The following is a 23344-nucleotide window of genomic DNA, read 5'->3' as shown; positions in this document are numbered from 1 at the left end:
ATGTGTGTCATCATCTGTTCCGCAGCCTCGTACACTTTAGTGTCAATACTCTGTTTTGCAGTTTACTCTCTCGTTTGTTGCGTAGTTCCTTGAGATTTCAAGGAAAAAAAAAAACTCATCTTGCCACTTAGCCTCATGTAGGTCAGCCTGACATGTCAAGCTGTCTCCGTAAACGATGATTAACATCATACCGTACCATTCAGCTTGAAGATATATAAATAATGTGACATGTCAAATATGAGAAATGTCCCTAATTAAGATAAACAGCAGTGAACCTTGTGTACGTACGTACGTCCCTGTTTTATCATAGCGACTCTGTGCCCTCGGTTCCTCTCATACCGACTGCTTATGACGCACACAACACGAAAAAAGAATTGTAAAGGGAACCAGCAGGATGAACTCCCTCATGGTCGTTCAGCCTAGTTTCTCAAAGATGTATGTCTCTATATATTTTTCCATGGGTTCGTCTCTCTCTCTCCTGATGACAGTGTTTGCTGTATGATACATTAATTCACCCCCCACCGAAAACAGCAGACATTGCATCACTTAGCATGATGAATTGGGGTGTAGTATTGAATCTACTGCTCCTTTGGCATCTCTTAGGATTTACAGGCGTGTTAAATGATGAATATGTTTGGTAATGTGTTTTTTTTCCCAAACCTCATCTTCAGTACAAATTTTAATGCCTTTGTGTTTATTTGTTTTGGTCGTTCTGTTACTTCACGTGGGCATATTGGCGAAGTATTATTATGACCGGGAAAAACACTACAGTTTCTTCTTCACTCCTAGAAGGTAAAATGCCAGAGACCTGACACTTTCCTCGCTTGCTCCCTTGTTTTTCAGGCACGTTACAAGCAGAGCCTGGACCCCACAGTGGACGAGGTGAAGAAGCTGTGCACGTCGCTGAGGCGTAACGCTAAGGAGGAGCGAGTGCTCTTCCACTACAACGGTCACGGGGTGCCGCGACCCACGGTCAACGGGGAGATCTGGGTCTTTAATAAGGTACCACGCGCGCGCACACACACTCACACACAAACTAAAGCTGTTCACATATACTCACTAGAGGATGACTTTAATCTGTTATCTGTTGTATTCACAGGCCGAGTTGACATGTAATGCCCATGTTAACACCAATCGATCATTAGATTAACGCTGTAGACATGGAGAGAATAATCACTGACATACTCCATAATTATGATTTACAGCAGTTGCACAAACTGAACTCTGGTCAGTTTCCACTCACTGTGTGTATTCAGAAATAATTCAGACTCCTTCTCTTTTTCACATGTTATGTTAAAGCCCCCCCCCCCAAAAAAAACAAAACAAAAAAAACATTCCACCCACTCATAACTCTACACCCAAAACCCCATATTGACAGAATGAAAACAGAATTTTGGACATTCTTGTAAATCCTAACGCTGATGTGAGTATCGAGACCCTTCACTATGCCACTTAAGTTCAGCTGGCTCCTGCGGGCGGCTGTGGCTCAGGAGACAGAACCATAATGATTGCGGTTCGATCCCCGCTTCCCACAGTCAGCATTGCTGAAGGGGTCTGTCCCATTTCCCCCACTACACCCTACACCGCCGTCTTGCCGTTCCCTCATAGGCTAGGCTGTCACATTTCTTTTGAAGATCAAGAGGTAAGGGTTATCTACCCCTTTAAACAGCCCGTCAAACTCAGGGGTGTCAGATGCTGACTCCAGGTTGAGTGGAAGAACGGAGGGGTTGGGCCAAGTGAGGGGAAATGGGACGCACCCTTAACCCTGGGAACCCGACGGTTGTGCCGGCAGTGTATGACTGTGACAGAGAATATGCAGTAACTAGCAGCGCTACATGAATGTGTGTGTGAATGAGTGAATGTGACTTGATCTTAAATCGCTTTGATTAGACCAGAAAAGCTCTATAGAAATCCTCCTGATCATCTTTGAGATTTTTTTTCCCGGTGTTTGCAACCTGCTGTGATAAATCCATAAAACCTGTGCGAATCAAAGTCTGGGTGCGCATGAGTTAGTGCTCGGACAAAAAAGAAAAAATATTTATCTTGTGAAATTGGCTTCACGCACCACTGAGAAACTTGCCTGGCGGCTCAGGGGAAGAGGAGAAACATCACAGGGCGTATCCTGTTCCTTACAACTCATTTGCTCTTGAAGTGAGAAAACACTCATAAAGCAGTCAAAGTTGAGCACAATTTAATCATAAGGTTAAGAGTTACGGCGTCGCAGACTGCGCTGTAGAGAAACATTTGACGTCTCGGGCCTACGATCAGATGAGAGCTGCATTGCAACCAGTGACCCATCCCTTCTGCCAAACTGACAGCAGTGAGTGACAGGGCCAGAAAATACATTATATACATTATTAAAAAAGGATTTATCATCTTATTATCACACTCAGAGCGGATTGCAAATTTCATGAGCATCTCAAAAGGGTTCCTGGGTTTCTGGGGGAAAAAAAACCCCAAAACATTTCCTGTGGTCAAGTAGTGCAAATCCTTTGACAACCAAACATAAAACCGCATCCTACCTGCAGGCTGTGATCCCAGGGTTCAGCTCCACTGCGGTGCAGGGAGGCGGTGACCTGTGAATCCGAGATGAAATCTCAAATTGTTCATCGCCTTGTCCTATAAGTAAGCACCCACTCACAGTGATGCACCGCTGCTGTCTGGGCTTAGCTGTTGCCTCCTTGTGTCCAGTACACCCTCGGGTCTTGTGTCATCTCCTCTTTCCCTCTCCTCCTCCCTTTATCGCCACACTTTACTCCTCATACTTATTCCTTTTCCTGTAGAATGAAACTGCTTTGTCACTGGCAGCTGGAGCAGGAGATCAGTGGGGTTTTCGCGTTGACGCAATGTCCGGGAAGCACATTTTATTAACTATTGTTGCACGCGTTCCAACAATCGTCATTTTTTGTCTCCGTCGCTGCCTCTCATTATAATTTTTCCTATTGCAAGTGTTCCTCTCTCTCCCCTATGCTCACACTCTTCATCAAACGGACGACTAGTTAAAAATTAAACACAAATCTATTAAAGTGAATTATCAGCAAAAACTCGATGCACCATCGCTCTGATTTCTCACTTTGACGTCTCCTCTCTCACACATCTCTCTCTCTCTCCCCACTTTTCAGAACTACACCCAGTACATACCGCTGTCCATCTACGACCTGCAGACGTGGATGGGAAGCCCGTCCATTTTCGTCTACGACTGCTCCAACGCGGGAATCATCGTCAAGTCGTTTAAGCAGTTCGCCCTGCAGAGGGAGCAGGAGCTGGAGGTGGGCAGTGACACACACACACACACACACACACACACACACGCATTGTGCTTTATTTACAACACAGTAGACTTGAGTGAGTTGAAGGTGAATGGCAGAAAAAAACCCACACACAAACGCACGCAACTGGACGAGACAAAGGGGGGAAAATGATAGTTGGTATTAATGAGTTATTAGTGGGAAAGTGGGTGATTTGTCACTTGCGCACACACACACCACAAAAAAATAGATATACACACTCATCTATACAGTATTTATAATGGAGATCTAAGTGGTGTGAGTGAGTGTCGAGTCATGATTTTCAGTTTGAATTGTCTCTATTAAAAATCCAGGATGTCTTCAGTGCTGCAATCCAACCAATCAAATGAGCAGCACACACGCGCACACACCACTCCCAGCCCCAGTCCTTTCGCCGCTTCGTCTTCCGTCTCTCTCTTCCTCTCTCCTGACTGTGGCATGTAATGTGAATTCCTGATAAGATGACACTGTCATTCATCTCAATTATTCATGGACAAGCTTCAACCAGACTGTAGATTAGCTGGAAAACGACACAGAGAGAGGGAGAGAGAGAAAGAGAGAACGGCATAGGAGGAAGAGAAGAGCTGCTGTGAAAAGCTGCGTCACCTGTTAAAGTGAAGGCGAAGGCAGCAGGTAAACTGCTGAGTTGCCGCAGTGTTTGACGGAACTCGTCACAAGTGTCTCTCCATCCTTTTGCACAGGTCGTGGCAGCGCTGCAGCCTTGCAGCTAAGATCACAACTCTAACCAGGGTTAGAGTTGTGATCTCTAACAAAAAGGTTTATTCCCGGTTTTAAACGGAAAATATGAATTATTCAATTTGCACCCTATATTTTACGTTTGACCACTGTAGTCATTTGTCACAATTAAATCACCTATGTGGTCTGATTTTTTTTATTTCCTCTATCACGTTTATTTTTTAGCCTTCCGGCTGTGGCTCAGGAAGAAGAGAGTGGGTTTGTCCACTAATGGGAAGGCCGGTGGGTTTCGATCGTCCTCCTCCCGTCCTCATGTTGAAGTGTCCTTGGACAATGAACCTGACGGCTGTGCCATTAGAGTGAGAATGGGATGTACGAGTAGAAAAGTGCTATACATGCAAGCACTGTGTGAATGTGACCTGTATGTGGTGTTTCGAGTGGTCGTTAGGACTAGAAAAGCGCCATATAACTGTAGGCCATTTAGCATGTATTGGATGTAAACCAGGTCATGGAACCGGTTAATGAGACGCTCACAAATTCACACTCGGTGCACGACCAGTTCTGCACACGCCCGGTGTTACAGCACCTCTAGGAAAAGGAAAGTTATGGCACACTGTAGTTCTACAAGTATAGATATGTGGATTTTGCCATCAACAGACATGCATGAAAGTGATACTGTAACCGTTGTTGTTGTTTTTTCAGCTGCTTTTGTGTTTTTTGGGAAGGTTTTCAGTTCTTACGAGCTAGCTACAAATAGAGCGGAGCTAAAAACATCCAAAGAGGTGTGGGGGCTCAAACTCGTTGTTCATGTAGCTATAGTTTGTACAAAGCGAACTCAGTACAGATGCGTGGCGCCCGGGGTTCTCTCAAGGCCACAGCCAGTATAAAAGTTTTAGCTGCAGCTGCCTGTTGTTATTTAGGTGTAATTCTAGTCATGTGTTGAGCCTTAAGCTCCGGCAGTAAAGCTTGTGAAGTGGCAGTTGTCACCCCGAAGCGAGAACGGACGAGCGCTTGCTCATTGTTGGAGACAATATTGTGCTTTATGGTAGCAGGGCACATGATGTACTCTGAAGGCATTAGCTGCATGGCTGCTCAAAAAGTGTTTCTTTTAAAGGTGGGAGATTCAGGGTTGATCTGCTGTCTTTCAGCAGGGACATAAACAGACCAGGTAGTTCCCCCCAGTTAAATGCAGTGGAAGTTGCATAACGTCCATAAGCAATTTCACTTTTCCACCCGAGCTCTCACACAGGAAGTGTATAATGGGGGGGAGGGGGTAATGGAAGGCGAAGAGAGAGGCGGTGACTCCCAGAGACGTTTTAATCATGCAGGAGGTGATCCAAGCGTGCAGTCCCTCTCATTGCCCAAGCACGCCTCCGCCTGAATCCCCCCCCTCCTGTCGCGACAGTCATGTGCATGCACACGGGGTGGTCGTGAAACGACGACACACGCATGGTTTCGTCTGCCCTTTTTTAAATGCACGCGGCCGACACATGCACCATGCACACATTTCACATAGTGTGATAGGCCTGATCTCACCAGGGACTGTATCACTGAGAGAGACGCACTGGGGAGACGAAGAAAAGAGCATGGAGTCAGGGGAGGGGGGTCTTATCACTCCTCCATCGCATGAGTGCTCTTTTAAAGGGCCTTCTGCTTCCTTTTCAATATCTCATCACTTCCTGCATGCGCTCAGCAAACATGCTCACTGCATTAGCCGCAAGGTGGAAAGAGGTGTGTGTGTGTGTGTGTGTGTGTGTGTGTGTGTGTGTGTGTGTGTGTGTGTGTGTGTGTGTGTGTGTGTGTGTGTGTGTGTGTGTGTGTGTGTGTGTGTGTGTGTGTGTGTGTGTGTGTGTGTGTGTGTGTGTGTGTGTGTGTGTGTGTGCTATAGGCGGGTGTGTGGTTTGTGTTGCCTGGATGTTCACATTAAGCCTCGACCAGCTCCTTCTATCATTCTAAAGAATAATACATGTGCAGCTGTAAAAATTAACGCTCGACAAGAGTTGCATTTTGGCTGCCCTGCGTGCACGGTGTGACTGTGCTCCTCTGCCGTGATTGCGAGTTCCATGTTGAAATCCGCCCCCCTACCCTGTCGGATTAGTCATAAATTAGTGTCCCTTTTTTCTCCTTTTCAAAAAAGAAATTCTAGGGAATTAAATAGTACCCTGATTATTCCCCGTTGGAAAAATAGAGAGAAAAGAAAGCTGCCATGGTGATTTCATGATAATTTGCCAGATTACAATATGCTAATGTGATAATTATAATGGATGCTTGGCATTAATTGGCTTCTGTTGGCAATCTTGTCGTGTTTACCGTTAGGATCACTGCGGCACACACCGCTCCGCACGTCTTTCAGCGGACAAAGTTGTCAGGTCAACACCACGCGAGGGTTCTAGAGACGCACGCTGCTTTGTTTGTGATGCCTGTGCCGACATTCTCCTCTGTAGAGAGTAGAGGGAGAGAGAAGAGGGGTGGCATTCCATGATGATTGGCACTGATCCACACATTCGCACGGCAGCGACCAGGCACCCACTCACACCTGCAAGCATTTCAAAGAGAAATTAAATATGCATGTTGATAGGGGGAGAAAAAAAAGGCACATGCACAGCTAAATCCATTTTCAACAGCCCCCCCCCCCCCATTAATTAAGATTATTCTTCTGTATTTTTTATATAATGGTTTATTCATGTGTGTGCAGAGCCCCTTATAGAGCAGCACTGTAAATACATCATGTCTCACACAGAGATCTGAGCTTCAGCTACAGCTGCCTCAGTTCCACCACTTATTATAGAGTCAGCTAATGAGTTATTGGACTAGCAGAGAGCAGGATGGGTGTGCGGTATATACAGGAAGCATCACATAAACACACAGAGCCTCATCACAAGCCCCCCCAGTTTGATTAGCTAAACTTAATCAGGTCGTGGTAGTTTTATGAATAGATCACTTAACTTTTTGTTGCTTGTTTGGCATACAGTAGAAAAAGCATTGTTCCTGCATTCGTTCCTGTTTTCCTGGGCAGCCCGTGCATCATTGTGTTGTATTTGTTTTCCTGTCTCATGCTCTCATTAACTCGTGCCGCCCCATAGGCACAGAAAGACCAGCATGTCCCCTCAGTGCTCGCCTCAGGTGGTGTGGGTTTACCCCAACTTGCATCAGATGCTGAGCTACATAAACTGCAAAATGGGAGGGCGTTTATCTTCTGTAGCTCTGGTGTATTCCTCATTCGTGTTTTTGTTTTGGGGCTCTTCTCTGCAATGTATGTGGACATATATGTTCTCATATTTTATATCTGTGCACACTGTCATAATTCCGTGTATCAGTGTGTCAGTAGTTTGACTCACAGGGCTATCAGTGCTGGTGCCAGACAGCTGGAGGGTATCTCACACTGACTCCTGCTCAGCCCTAGTGCCTGCAGCCCCCCAAAAGTGTTTGGAAACACAGAAAGGGTTTTAGCACTTGAAGCAGCATTTTCCGCTGCGGTTAACAGTTCGCAGTTAAGGCTGTTTACAGCCTCCTCAAGACGCCCGATAGTTACAGTTTGCAATTCATACCGAAAAACTCATCGACAGTCAGCTCGTCCAGGTGTGCAGAATATGTTCACGGCCTGTATATGCATCCCCCACAAACGCTCTAGCCCGAATAGAAACTGTGTTTTTTTCATTTTGCATTTGTGGTTCCGGAGTTATTGTGGTTTTGTGCCAGTGGAACAACCTCGACAGAAGAGTCTGGACTGTAAACTGTGAGACACAAGACAAGTGGGACTGTGAGACAAGTCACCAGCAGTCTCTCTACACAGCTCCTGACCCCAGCGAGGACTTTGTCCCTTGATCATGGACATTTTCAGGTGCAAAACACTTGGCAGTGTTATGAATCCAAACGACTTCACAGTGAATGAAGTCAGTTTAAAATGACAAACAGCATGATGCAGCCTTTTCTTGGAATAATAGAGGCAAAGAGGCAATAATAACAATAATAATAATGATGATAATGCTAATGATAATCTCTCCCTAACTTCTCACTGAACTGGGGCAGGGTTGCAGAAAGAAAAATAATCCAGCCATAACAGTCATCGCTGATAAAGAGAAGTCTTGGATTGCTGCCTCCATTAAGACCCACGGCTCATTAAAGTCTCTTTAGCGAAAGACAAACCACGCCGAACTCCCTGCAAACAATTCAACAGCACAACAGCACGACGGGCACATAAATAGTCAAGAGCGCCTACATATAATTAAAGTTTTACGTCACATGAAAGCCTCCCCCATTTTTCACGTTTGAAAATATTGACCGAGCCATCGCAGAGTGTCGAAAACACCGCACTAAAACCGTTCTCAGAACGGACAAGAGGATTGTTTACCACCGAGGGGCCGCCTGCTCAGGGGCCGAGCGAGAGGAACATTTCCTCACTGGGATCGATAAACTATCACATTATTGTTACGTCCTCAAAAATGTGTCAGGCCGTGTGTCGATTGCAAAGTTTTGCCTGAAAGCTCGAGGTGGCAAAACCGGAAAAAGGGCTTTATGTTTTTCCTCCGGTTTGTAATGCCACAGAGGGAAAGCAAAAGCAGAAAAGAGACTTTAATGGCTCTCATGCCATTCATAACAAAGTAAAAAAAAGTTGAATTCCTAGTTTGTTTTTTAATTGGGATTCATATCTTTCTCCCATCTCCGTGTTTATAATATATAAAGAAAGGCAGCTCTGTGATGGACACGGTTCATCTGATAATACATTTCAATGGGTTTGAGCTCACTCTGGGAAAGATGGATGCTTTTCTGGTCTCAGTGAAGTCTGCTGCGGAAACTTTGAGTTAAGAAATTAATTGTAGATTTTTTCTTTGTGGAAAAGTTATTGGGGTTCTTTTTCTGGAAGATGCATAATCTGATGAACACAAACAGCTTGCAACAGTAATGATAGCAGTGAGAACAGGCTTGTGTGGGTGGTAACCTATTACCATTGCCGGACATTTGCGCAAACTCACACAACTCTGGTTTTTACTGACGTACCAAACATTTCATAATTTTTTCTTCTCATCTGTTATTTCATTTCCTCTCCATGTTGTCTTCATCCTCTGTATTTTCACCACCTTTCTTTACTTCATATCTGTCAGTCCGGAGCTCTGACCTTTCATTTCATTTTGTTTCCTGTCCCGTCTCCAACTCAGGTTTGTCATGGTTTCCGCTTATGTTCTCCTCTCACCTCGCCTTTAGCTGCTGCTCCTGGTGTCGTGTCATCTGTACAGCACGGCCACAATAGCAAGTTTTTGCCTTTGTTGCGATGCTGAAATTCAATTTCAGGTCACGACAGTACCGGTGCAAACTAGAAGAATCAAACTGATCAGCGCTGTCAAAGAGGAACTCAGCAGCAGCTTTGCTCTAAACACCTTTTTTTTGCAACGAATGTGAGTCAACAAATGGGGCTGTCACAAAAGGGATGCTCTCTCTTTCTGGATCTGCCGTGTCCTCGGCCAGACGCAAACACAAACCACAAACAAGTTTCACCTCTTTAATGTAAAAATGTCTGTCAACCAGCTTTCCGTTCCTCTCTGTCATTCCTGTCTGCAGACAATCGGCGAGGCAGTTCAATAATTCAGCGCTATGAGTGTGAAACCCAGATTCCTACTGACATCACTTCCTGCTTGTCGTGTACCTCAAAACACTCTTCTGGTTGGATCTTTCCAAGCCTATTCTTTTTTCACAGGCCCAATGGAGCACTGTGGTCACCTGACAAATTCTATATTCACGTTCATTTATATTCTGGTTGATGGTAAACAAACTGTTGTTGTTGTTGTTCTGTTACAGGTGGCAGCCATCAATCCCAGCCACCCACTCGCCCAGATGCCCCTGCCCCCCTCCATGAAGAACTGCATCCAACTGGCAGCCTGCGAGGCCAGCGAGCTGCTGCCCATGAACCCTGACCTCCCCGCCGACCTCTTCACATCCTGCCTCACCACGCCCATCAAGATCGCTCTCCGATGGTAACGTCTCTCACTCACACTCTTTTCCTTCTCTCTGCCTCAACCTCGTGAAGCTCTTAAATAAGTGTTCCACGCGCTGCATTCAGAGCGTGTCCTCGATTCACTGTGAAGTAATGAGGTAGCTGAACGTTTGTCACCTAGCTTGACAGTGTTTTTCATTAATGAACCCAAACAGGCTTTTAAACAGCAGGAGGAGAAACTTAAGATTTGTGCACATGAGCTGTATGGTTATGATTTCACGCAGTAGGTAAGAAGGAAGGATTTTTGAAAACATTTCTGCTGATGATATGTTCAGTCTCGCTGTGGTTTTCATTTCTCTTGATAGAAAAACAGCACAAGCATTCTACAAATTAAAGTTTCAAGGTTGTAATAATTCATTTTGAGTTTATTTCGATTGTGGATTAGTTTTCTGCGAGGTAATGCTTCATTTTTTCTGTAAAAATCGAGTTTAAAGGAACAGACATTTTCCCTGTGACCAAGCAGAAGATGGTCTGTCAGTAATTCATCCGTAAAGCCTGTTGGCGGCAGGTGGGATCACTGCTCGGGCACTCTGAGCACTCGATGGGTGTGTCATGAGCCGAGTGAGCAAACATTATTCCGTGCTCAGTATTCAGCCATGAGGAGAAATATTCAGCTGTGATGCGAAATGTAAACCGACCTCACCCACATCGATGCAGAGACAATGCTCCCCGCAGAGCTCACTCTAGTGAAATAGATGAGAGATATTCAGGCGAAATTAGTTCATTTGGGAGACATGGCTCATATAATGGCTCGCAGAAAATATTCAGACCTCATCGCTTGTTTCACATTTTATGTTGTGGCCTTATTCTAAAATATTTAAAACAACGTCTCCCTCCTCAGGCTACCCCTCAATACCTCATGATGGCAACAATGGATTTTTTAATTGTTTGCAAATGTATTGAAAAGGGAAAATCACATCATATTGACTGCCTGAGTCCTCTTTCAGTATACTTGTATATAGTATATATACTTGCATCAATGTGATATAATATATTATATTATTAAAAAAAAGAAAAAATCCTCAACATAAAATAAGAAAAAGTGAATATTTTGTGAGCGCATTGCACATGCACCATGATGCATCATTCAGAAGACTGTCACGAGGGGCTTGAAGCGACACAGCAGGAGCACACAAGTTGCGTCAGTCAAAGTAGGCTTTGTGTGTGTGTGGGAGGGACTTGCGCACCCCGGCAAAGGTGATTGCATCACCTCCGATCCCCCGTATACAGACATGTCATTCATAGTCTGTGTACACATTTGTTGTAACTCCACATCTGTAAATGGGGTGTTATTTCTGACAGGAAGTGATTAGGGAAGTAACTGAGGCCATAAGAAGTGTTCGACTGATTAGCAATTCTCTCTTTTGGATAGCGATTAAAAACTTGTCTGTATCAGTTAAAATGAAAAACCTCAAAGGGTTGATGCATACACTGTGTGTTTTATGCCTACCTGTTGTGTTTACCGTTGATTACCTAGAGTGTGGTGGCTGAACATATTTTCATAATGATGTGATAATTAGTAGCACAACATCACTAATGTCAAACTGCGCCATTGCTTCATTGTAGAGCTGTGTGCGGCCCTCTCTGCCAAGCTGTAGCTCTCGCTTTCGCTCTCTCTCTTTCTCTCTCTCTTTCTCTCTCTCTCTCTCTCTCTCTCTCTCTCTCTCTCTCTCTCTCTCTTTCGCACACACACAAACACACACAAACCCATCTGTACCGGTCAGACTGACCATCGGCAGCACCGGGAGAGACCCCGCCCACGTCTTGTCCCGTTAAAACATCCATAAAGTTTTTACTGTTCTTGGCAGGCAGACAGGATTAAACATAAAGTCTATGAATACTGCTTGCTGTGACTAGCAGTTACCAGTAACAGACACACACAATTTTGAATTCATCAAAAAAATGATATTCCACGAATAACTATTTTACAGCTTTTTTCCCCACACAGCCAATGCACCAACTGTACGTTAGCAGCGAGTGAGCTAGCAACAGATGCACAGAGTGTGTTTGTGTACAGTCTGTGTTCATTTCAACACTCTAGCCTGGAGAGCTTTTGTATCTGACTACGCCTGCCTAGGGTGTTGGAGATTAACTTGGCAACTATAGCAGTTTGTCTATGTGTTGTTTCTACATTACAAACTCTTATTTCCAAATGAATACATTAACGTTGTAGTTTTTGCCATTGTTGCTATCAGTTTTGCAGCATTTTCTCACTTTGTCGACATCTGAAAACATGGCAAAGGGCCAGTAAGTTCAACTGATGTGGGCTGAATTCCCGTTGTTTCAGGGTTCTGTTGTTGTGCACCCTGAACAAAGTCATCATAAAGCTAATGCAGTGTAGGGTTCTGTCTATTTACGAAACGTCAGATTGGAAATGTACAACTGCATTTTCGCCGAGACTAGACATCAAACCAAAAGCCACATACTGTATCGTATTGAGTTGCTCGCTCAGACTCACCCTGGTTGTGCCTGTACCTTGTCGCAGATATCTTCACCAAGCAGACAGGACGTAGTGGAATATTTAACCCCGAGAGAGCAGATTGAAAGCGAGCAGCTCTATCGCTGGAACTACTTCCACGGACTGAAATGTCCCCAGAATGCTCGACCTAAAGAATTTCAATCAACTTTTCGGGTGGCAGTCCTACTATAGTAACACAACGCTTGTTGTAAATAAGGCCCTGTGAGTAAGAGTTAAGAATTGATGACAAACAACATCAGCCCAGTCTTTACCTACTGTGTTTTGAGAGATCTCCTTTTATGTGATGGGCAGTAAATCTTCATCCTGCATAAAACTAGCTGCTTATAAACAGTCGCTATTTGCACTGTACCGAGTCCCTTTGGTGCCGTTAATCACTACTTACCTGCACCGCTCTTTTCATTTTAATGACCGAATTCACTTTGCACACATTAAAAGTCACTGGGATGATTTAGTAAATGTTCATGTGAAGATTTGAAAGAGATGACTCAAGTGTATAAGTAAGGATGACACGTTGCCTTCAGAAGGTGTCCGACAGCCAGCAGAATGTTTCTTCGCTGCCATAAATGGTGAAAGATTTCGTTTATCTTCCTCCGCTCTAAATCCACAGCCCGCCATGACCTTCAGAATAATGAGGTCTCAGTGTTTTGCCATTAATATTGATATTCCTTACCAACATCCCATTTCAGAGAATAAGTTGCTGAAAACCTGCTGGATAATATTGACTGAACTATTCCTTAATACCCACTGCCTCCAGAAATGGATGTTGTAGCCTGCAGGGGACAGTTGGGACTGATGCTTCCTTTATTATTACCCATTAAGGACCCAGTTAGGTCAATGCTCAGTGGTTTCTATAATGAATGTAATTTGTTGGTTGGTAATGAGCTTGGAGAAATGTATTCATATATTAGCCTATATATGCATTATATATGCAATTTCCCGCACTTAGCTCAGATGAGTTTGATAACCCATTTAGCATGAATATTGTGTAAACACAGAAGCTTCAAAAGAGAAAATTACTAACTTATTATTGATTCATTCATTTATTCAGCCAACTTCTGTTTTGGCATAGATCCAAAAAAAAAGAAAGATAAAAAAACAGTACAGATGCCTCAGAAAAACAAGCTTTATTAGTAATTGCTCATGCTTGGTGTTCAGTTTTCGCTCTGAAAAAAGTTTAAATTAAAGCGCTGCTGTGGGTCTTCTGAAAGAAGAAACTACACAGTCTTACTTTTGGAATAGTTTAATTTAGAAGCAATAACATACGCCTTTACGCAAGACACACTCTTGTCTGTCTAGGTCCTTATTTGGTCTGGTGTGCCCAGTAGTTAATGGTGGCTAATGTTGGCTAACTTTAGATAATGGTGGTTGTGTAATTGACATCCCTGAGTCAGTTTGCTGACTTTATGATTCTTCTGTACTTCTTCTACTGTTGCACTAAGAATTTACCCGTGTGCCCTTAGTGTTATTATTATTATTATTGCGACGGCTGTTCAGAACCATGCTTCAAACTCGAGGCCTTGGAGGAGGAGGTCACTGTGTGCTGGTGGAGGGATATTATCCATTCTACACATGCTGTACAGCTGCCGCTCAGTGTCCTCCTGTCAGGCTTGGTAGAGAATAACAATTTGATTGAGAAGAGTCCCGATACGCCAAAACCTCCCTATTGGAATAAACATGCCAACTGTGGTCTGCATCTCCATCAACCTGCTCTACAGCTTGCTCTAAGATGTGGAACTCTTCACGAGTGTACAAAGATGATGCAGGTCTCTCTCACCAACTCCTCCTATTCTTCATTTAGTTCTTTGCTGACTGTCCCATTCGCTTATTATTTTCTAAATGAAGACATGCAGAGCTGTCCTCTCTTTAATTTCACGCAGCCCCAGAGTGAGAAGCGGGAAGAGAAAATGGGGACAGGCTGGGGTGGAGTTTGGCAGGGTTAGAGTGGGCGGATGGAGGGATTCACTGATGTGCAGGCTTACCTTGGCTTTAAAACTTTAATTAGATGCACTGAGGGATGGATGATGGGGTTTACATAGAGAAAGAGATGGGGAGTGCCAGGCAGAATGAGTGCATATGTACCTTTCGTTGCTCAGCTGAGCAGAAAATCGTTACTGACACAGTGCCATCTTCAAGGGATTTCCCCACTGCTGCTATGGATGGGGAGGAAAGGAGGAGGGGTGAGCATCTTTAAGTAGAGATCGAGGGAACCGGGTGATATCCGGGGTTTGCAGGGGACAGAGACAGAAAATCTTGTCATTAAACTATAGTCAAGATCCCCAGAGGATAAATCTTAAGGAATCCCCTAACGTGACGTATCAGTGCCACTGTATAAAGAATCAAGTTTGAACGAATGAGAAATAATAAGATACTAGTTCTAATTATTCCAAACACATCCCGTGTAGCATCACTGTTGTCGGTGGGATGCAATTGCGTCTTTGAAATGCATCCTGCAGCCTTACTCTTATTTCAAAAATTTTTGCATCTCTGCTGTCGAATCCAAAACGCCACCAAACTACTTATCAGATGTTGATGATGTCAAGATTATCTGTTCAGCACCACAAGCTAATTAACAAACAAGAGGAGCCAGAACATGCTCAACATGCATTATGCAATCATCCAACTGCTCCAATACACTTTATTTATTTAAATTTAATACATTTAATAGTTTCCCCCTCCCATCTTGGGACATCAAGTCTAAATGCAAATGAATACGGCCAGTCCTATTTGGACTGCCGGCCATGTTTTTCATAGATCCCACACGATCAAATATGGCTCTGGTGAGGCCTTTCCCTGCTAGTCTTAGCTGTGCATTATGCAAGATGGCCACCATGGTAAAATCACCTGCTAATCATCAGCATGTTACAGCATTAGCATACTCACATTTGCATTTAATCAAAGCAACACTGCACCAACACACAGCACGGGCTCCCAGAGCAAGAAGCATGGTTGTGGACCCTTGTTAAAGAGCCTAATTCGGCTGTTCATAAAGAAATAGCGAGATTATATTGGAGCAACTTATCTAGGAGATGTGAGGGTGCATCACCTCTGCAATTCAGCCCTTTAGGGATGAAGCAGTCAGCAGCGATGGATCTCTGTGGAATGCAAAGCAGGCTGAGCCAACTCCTCAGCAAGTGCTTCTCTCCCCGCCTCTGCGAGATTGCACCAATACCACCGGCTCGACACATGCGGTCGCAGCCCCTGGGCTGCAGTGTTTTCCCACATGCATGTGAATAGTCATGCGTGCACTTATAAAGGAAGCAGTGCACATGTGCTGTTAATGCTGATGATCATATGTACTTGAGAGTTTTTCAACCTCATTGCTCATATCATGAAAGATGGTGAGATCAAGACGCATCTCATTATCTCACTGTGTGCTGTATAGTACGTGCACTTTTACAAGCAGGAACAAAGAGGAGATTTTAATGAAAATGCAGCAGCGAGGGCTCACATGACCTCACCTTGTTGCGTGCGCACACACACACACACACACACACACACACGCACACACGCACACACGCGTGGCTGCGTCTCTGTCCTCGTTTCCAACTTCTATAGGGGGAATGAGGAAAATTAAGCAATTACAGATGATATTTAACACACACCATACGGGAGGGTTAACACACCTTTCTTGTTTCTCTTATAGAGTGAACCGCAGGGGAAAGTGTTACATAACACTGCATATGCCTTAGCTGACTAGCTTGCGGAGACCTCAGTGGATTTGAAGAGAGCAACAGGTTAACCACAGATTTCAGAAATCTGATGAAAATGCTGCTACAGTCAGTGCTGCAGATCTGTGGATCAAATGATTTTAACATAACACTGTCCATGGTCACAGCTTAAGTAAAATGTCAACTACAGCTGCAACAGTTAATTGATTAGTAATTGACTACTAAATTAATCTGCAACTTTTTTGAGAAAGTAAAAGTAATTTTTATGAAAGAAAAAAAACAACTCAATATTTTCTGGTTTCTTTGCTCCTCCATGACCGTAAACTAAATGTATTTTTGTGTGGACAAAACAAAACATAATCTTGGGGTTTTGGGGAACACGATAGACAATTTTCACCATTTTATGGACCAAACAACTAATCGATTTATCGAGAAAATAATCGATAGTTGAAGCCGTAATGTCAACTAAGGTGGCTCCTTTGCATTTACTGATTTTGTTCCCTGTCTTGTAATTGCGGTGAAGTCAATTTTATTCATAGGCCAATATCACAAGTCACAAATATGTCTGATGGGGCTTAAGTGGACCTGTATCAACATCTAAATGTTGGGTGGTATTAGTGCAGGATAGTTCTTATAGGTGCCCTGGCTTTTCCCCATAAACATTTTACAACTGCACAAAAACCCCCAAATTAAATTCATAATAATTAAAATGAATATGTTGCCCTGGGATTTGCCTCAGGCACACATTTCAGGCGCCATTCTCCTCGTCTTCCACTTCCAGCCTGATGCCGTTTTCAAAATCTCCAAATTCACCAAAACAAGCCCAAGACAATCGTGAAACACAAACAAGCCACAGCGGGGTTTTATTTTTTTGCTTATAGCAGAATACTAATTGGTGCTGCCAGACCATTCTCCAGTGCTGACACAGTGCCAATGTGAGACTGGGAAATTAATGAAACCGCCAATAGAAACATGCAAAGTACACTGTCCTTAACAGGAACCTCGAGGCCAGAGGGTATATACACCCTGACCATACAGTAATGAGATACAGTAAGTGGGGCATAATCAGGGGCTCATCAATCATGTTTTGCCCCAAGGTCTCCCAACAGGTTAATTTGGTCACGTCTGTGGTCTCTTATAATGTACTCACTCCTCTCTTATCTTCTCTGAACGTTACTGGTGAGATGAAAAGCATTTTTTATTGTTGTTGGGTTTTTTTTTTTTGCAAGATCTCAGAGCATAAACATTTTGGATGGGGCTTGATTTGATCATAAGAACACTGTGGAGATTTATTAGGCACGACATTTTACAGTGAAGAAATAAAGTTCTCAGTGCTGTCAGGAGGAGAAACTATGTAATGCAGATAACCTTTACATTTTTCGCAAACTTAATCTTGGCTTTTCTGTACTTTTGTTTGACTTAAATCTCCAAACTATATTTAATTTGTCACCCATATGTGTATATTATATAAAGTTCCCCTGCGATGCAAGTGAGAAAGTTAAATCAGTTCCTACAAACATACACATTAATTCTATCTAAATCATAATGTCAGCCGGGGATATCTGCTGATTATTATATATATATCCAGATGAGTAAAGTTTAAGTGTGTGACTGTGGCATTCAACAGAAAGTTGATAAAATTCACAAATGAAAAAATGTGACGGTGCAGTGGTACAGGAAGTAACACGTGAGTTCTTTAGGATGTGTTTCCGTTTGAACTGAATGATGCTGCAGGCAAGGTCGTCATCGCTGCATGTTCAGGAAATGTCTTTTAATTGGCATAATGTGCACAGTACACCACAAGCTCCACACTTTGACGTTGATTTGAATCAAAAGCAGTGATGAAGCATGATTTTATGCTGATCAGACAGAGCCCTCTACATCTTCACATTTGTCTTTCTTAATGATCAAAAACAGCAAGTTCATCTTAATGTATCATCATTATGATGATATATTATGACAAATGAAACATCTCACTTGAAACGTTGCGGTGAAGCAGGAGTAGTTGTGGGCTGCAGCTGCCGCTTAATGAGCAGCTTGTTCTGATCTATTCTAACAATAACATATATGGAAATGCAAACATTTTTACTATTAAGTATTTTTTTAAACGTTGTACTACAAATTTGATTTTACACATAAAGACCCAGACAGATGAAGTGACTTTTTCCACTGTTGCAGTTCCAGGCCTCTGCGTGTCTGGCCCTATTTCAAATTGGTTTTATGTTGTGCTCTCTGACAACGGGAGAAACAGTGGACCATGATCGATCATGGCTTTGTCGGCAGGATTAAGAAGTCGTAGTCAGCAATTGCAATGAATTTCTGTTTCGACCCACAATCACGGCAGAGGACGTATCAAACATCCTGAAAAAGTTCCTGATCTGTTAGAGCAGGATAATCCACTTCTCTGCAACAATCAGGACGATGGCAATTTACCACTAAAAAACTCAACTTCTGGTAGAGTACTGAGTTACGAGGAGGGACCTGAGCTTCTATCATTGGTTCAACGAACTAAGGTTTTGAATGACATTTTAAGGGGGGCAAACAGACACAAAAGTCGGCAAGAGAGGGAGAAAGAAAAGACCAAAGGAACCTTGATTCTGATTCTGAAAATTTGACTATAAGCTGCCGTCCTCAGCTTCAGCTGCAAACTTTTTCCCAATGTAGGGTGAGAGTGATACCCATCTAAAGGATTTCCACTGGAGGATTCCTTCAAGAAGACAATTTCTGAGATCGTTTCAAAGATTCCTATATTCCACCCGTTCCTTATCAGGTTTTCAGCGTGTATTTTAAAACGGTGGTTTGGATCTGAAAGCTCGATTAGATTTAAACCCAAACTATTTGATGTATGATAGCCGTGCTCACTCGTGTGAACAGGATAATAGAATAGAGAACAATAAGAATCAGAATTCCTCTTTGTTACAAACTACACAAACGAACTGTATTCTTCATGTTTAGCTGTGTGATGGTTTCATCACTGTGATATGTCTCGTGTATATTACTGGTCAGTGACGGAGCAGATTAGATTTGACATCACCCAGTCACTCTTCCAGCATATGACACATAGAGACAGAGACTTGGGACAGGAAGGCTGAGCTGAAATGAGGTGTACATCCGGCCTTGCGGGGGCCACTTTGCTCCTCCTCCACCTCCCACCCTGGGAGCACTGTGGTGGTTTCCTCACACCAGATCCACTTTATTTCCCTCGTCAGAGTTAAGTATGTACATGTCCGTTCCTACCCTCTCCTCTCAACGCCAACACATACTCGCTCTCTTATTCATCGATCCAATTACACTTTGGCCACCTCTCTCTTTGTAGGTAATGATCCCTCAATTTCCTCTTCATCTGTGGCCTCCAGTCCTTAGGTACTCCCCTCAACGTATCTGTGCTCCTTTCATCACAGGAACATTTAGTTCAACGGCTATAGCCCAAAACCCTTTGACAACCACACGGAGCAGTGGTCACAACAGCAAAAACCGATAGTTAGTGGCGGTATAGGTATAGATATGCCTCAACTCACTTCTAGAAGTCCTGATTTCTCTGATTTGTTCGTCAACTTCATGTTAGCTTTTAATCCCACTAACTGTTTAAGACATAACTTCTTTCACACAATTTAGTTCAGCTTTTCTTCTAGAAAGTTTTTCTGAAAGGTTCGCTCAATTTTCCACATAATCTACAGATCAAGGGTTTGAAATTTGATCATGGAAATTTTGTTGACCTAAATTAAATTATTATTTTTGTCTCATCCAGCGGCCGAATCCAAAATTGACGTTCTTTCTAAAATGGAGATGAAACATTTTCTTTAAGGATTGTAAATGAGTCCGTTGATCAGGCCCCCACATTAAATTTGACAATTATTACTTTACTTTAGTTTAGGGCCTCCAGTATGTCAAAGTATTCAAGTATGCAGGGAAATATCTCAACAACTATGGACTGGCACAAAATTGTTGTTCCTCGATATTTAGGATTCAACTTTTACGTCCAGTATGCTGAAAATTGTTTTGATAATGTTTTAGATGGATGGATAGGAAAAACCTACAACGGAAAGTAGTGCGTCACATTTTATCGATGCAAGAAGTCATGCAATGCTTTTATGCCACCAAACGATGATGACTCAGATGCATCTGAAAAATCATAATTTACTCCTCAGCAGAAGTAAACTACTGTGTTGATCACAGGAAAGGTTTCAGACACGAATTTAACAAAAACAACATTTTTCACATACAGTCCATACGGGAAAGTTCAGGAAAATGTCTGGGCTTCCGTGCATGTCTGAAAGCAGCCTTAGTCTCGTCAAAGATCTGAAAGTGGTTGTGAAAAACAGAAACGAATTATTCAGGAGAAAACCTTAGCGATACTACCACCAGGGTAATTCTCTGTGAAACCCTAAGCCGGCTGAAAGAACTCCTCAGCAAGTCAGAGCTCCGGTGTCTTCAATATTACCCCTAGCTCCACGAACACCAACCCTGCTGCTGGGCCGTTGTGGTTTCCTACAAGTTTCTCGAGTCTCAGCAATGACATGTATTTCTGATTAAAACCCAAAGCAAGCTGCCCTCATCACCTCGGGCTGTCAGATTTGTTTCCAACCTTGTCATGACTGCGATGAAATATTGTTTGTTTGACAATGTCCTTCTTTGAGTCTGTAGTATCTACACTTTCTGGTGTGAGTTTTTTTTTTCCTTTGGATGGTGTTGGTGTGAATGCACTTCTAATTAGCAGAGACTGCATTGAATGCATCTGGCTGAACTGCATTCAGATAATGCATGAAGTGACGAAAGATCAAGGACACGCCTTGATTAAAGCTCTTTCCACTCACCTCATGGCTCTCATTCAAACCATTAAAGTGACGTGTGATCCGTGCAACATGAATCTTTTTATTTTGTAGGACTTTTTCACGTTCGATCGATTTGCACATTGCACACACATGCATCGCTGCCTTTTTACAGCCCTGGAGAGCAGAGCTGCTGCTGAAAGTAATGATCTGCACAAGGCTTTGCTATGCTGTTGACTTCACTACAGCATAGCACAGACTTTGAAAAAGGCACCTCCTCGCCCCACCTTAGTTCACTTGCAAAGTGTAGCTCAATTTCTAAAAAACGCCTGTGTGATCATGACTATGATATTTGATCCTGTAGACACTCACCAATCGAGAAAATATTAAAACATAAGAACTTATGTCTTGAGGCTTTTAATAGTCGGAAGACATTTTCTGAAACTACTGTATCTCTGAACTCATTCTTTTAACCATATCACACACTTGGAGGTACTCTCTGTGATCTCCTTTTCATAACTAATGTAATAACCACTGTAATATGTTACACTTCAATTCACTGAGCCTCCCCTGGGGGAGACCTGCCTCCTATTTTGAAATCCTCTGTAGTAGACTTTACTAGTTGATGTTATTTGAACACCTGTTGAGTCATTGACAGCTCTCTCTCTCTCTCACGCACACACACACACACACACACACACACACACACACACACACACACACACACACGCACGTGTTCTGGGGTCAGAGCAAGCTACTGTCCTGTCTCTTTTTTAAGGGTCTATTTGTTTTGACAGCAAATAGTCAGACCGTGAAAAGGGAGTCTGTAACCTCAACCTAAAGTAAGTGAAGTTCATTTGATGTAGCACCTTTCACAGAGTAGGTCACAAAGTGCTTTACAATAATACATAAGCATACAATGATCAAATGAAACAATGAAAGACAAAAGAGGAAGCTGCAGAAAACTACACAAAGGCCACTTTGAATAAGTGAGAGTCTTGGTGGAGTCATAGAGAAACGGACCGTGTCAAGTCACTGATGATCTACAATACAAGGTCGTTGAAACTGAACTGATACCGGTGCAGGATTTTAGTGCCCACCTACCTACACAGATATTTGCCCTGTTACATTATAACAGTACCCACATTGTTGGTTGGAGCCACAAATTCATGTCCCTTGGAGGACACTAATGCAGGGGGCGCTATCACATCAAAAAGTAAGGCTTGACATTTTAAAATTAGAGTTTTGACTAAAAGAATAAGCCAAGTTAAAATAAACGAGCCGGAGGCTTTGTAATCTCCACACAGTGAGAATGTTATAGTCTGTTTCTGATCATCGGAGAGCACAAACATGGCTTTTCCGAAGCAGGTTGTGGATTCTCTCATTTCCTCGCTTTCTTTTTTCCCCCCGTCTTATCTCGCCCTTCCCCTCGTCTTCCACGCCAGAGGGATCTAATATCTGTCTGCGCGGGGCTTGGGTGGAAACATTGCCTCCCTGATGCAACCTCCTGCTATGTCTGTGCCCTGTTTACTTTGACCCGTCCGTCTCTTTCTGCTCGACTCCATTTTCTCACCTGCGTTTTCATGTCGAGGGATTCACCGTTTCCTTTTTTTGCAGCATGCAGACGAAAACATAAACAAGATAGTTAATCTCTGGTTCAGTGGAATGAGTGAACGGAAAATGATCTTGAATCATGTTGTACTTTGGAAAACAACGATGTACCTGATGAAGTTCATAACCTGCAAAGCTCTGGCACACACCATGACAGATTTTGTGCACCATGGCTCCCATTCAACAAGCTTCCGATCATTAAGACTTTCGAACAACTTGTCCTGGTTGCCTCCTTCCTCCTCTTTGTTTCCTGAGTGCCAGGCGTTCTCAGTGCCCGAGCTCTTCTTTAAACAGTAAATCACACTACTGCCGTGTGGGATCTCGTTATTCTGCAGTAGCAGGAAGAACCTTTGAATTTGAGTGCCATAGCTCACATCACAGTCGGGGTGGATCAATTGGTGGGAACAAATTCCCACTCCGTGCTTGACTTCTTTTACTCTGGAATTGCCTCGGGCGTGATGGTGGCTTCAAGCGCGTGTAGAAAAAATGGATTTCTTTCTTACACTGTCATTCTGAGAGATCAGTTTAATTTAGTCAATTTATATCTTTACACTGACTCAACTTAATTAGAAGTGTTTGTCAAATTCATGTCTACACGGACGAAAACCATCGTGACTTAAAGTCTTGTAACTTAAAGATTATGGGTGAGCTAAATATCCAAGTAATGCCTCAATAAATTAACTTTTCAAACACTGTTTGCGGACTACATTGTTAGTATAACTCCCATCACGTAACCCCCACCCCACCCCAACCCCAGGTAAACGGCACTGAAAAGAGATTGAATATTGAACTTTCATATTCATCATGTGGCCAGAAACACAACTCCAGATGAATGCTAACACTGC

At 43.2% G+C, this 23344-nt stretch overlaps 1 protein-coding gene across 5 annotated transcripts in view; it reads left to right on the top strand.

The window, feature by feature from the left end:
* Nucleotides 1-23344, top strand: part of rptor (regulatory associated protein of MTOR, complex 1) — a 154183-nt gene that overhangs the window by 57177 nt on the left and 73662 nt on the right. For all 5 annotated transcript variants that reach the window (XM_047333633.1, XM_047333631.1, XM_047333632.1 and 2 more), the window contains exons 5-7: nucleotides 844-1002; nucleotides 3123-3269; nucleotides 9777-9952. In XM_047333633.1, coding sequence (XP_047189589.1) covers nucleotides 844-1002; nucleotides 3123-3269; nucleotides 9777-9952 — 482 coding nt within the window. The remainder of the gene's footprint in view (nucleotides 1-843; nucleotides 1003-3122; nucleotides 3270-9776; nucleotides 9953-23344) is intronic.

Source organism: Scophthalmus maximus, chromosome 8 (genome assembly GCF_022379125.1).
Source record: "Scophthalmus maximus strain ysfricsl-2021 chromosome 8, ASM2237912v1, whole genome shotgun sequence".
Classification (NCBI taxonomy): domain Eukaryota; kingdom Metazoa; phylum Chordata; class Actinopteri; order Pleuronectiformes; family Scophthalmidae; genus Scophthalmus; species Scophthalmus maximus.
Note: the sequence above shows the minus strand (reverse complement) of the source record. Positions and strands in the feature narration are given on the sequence as shown.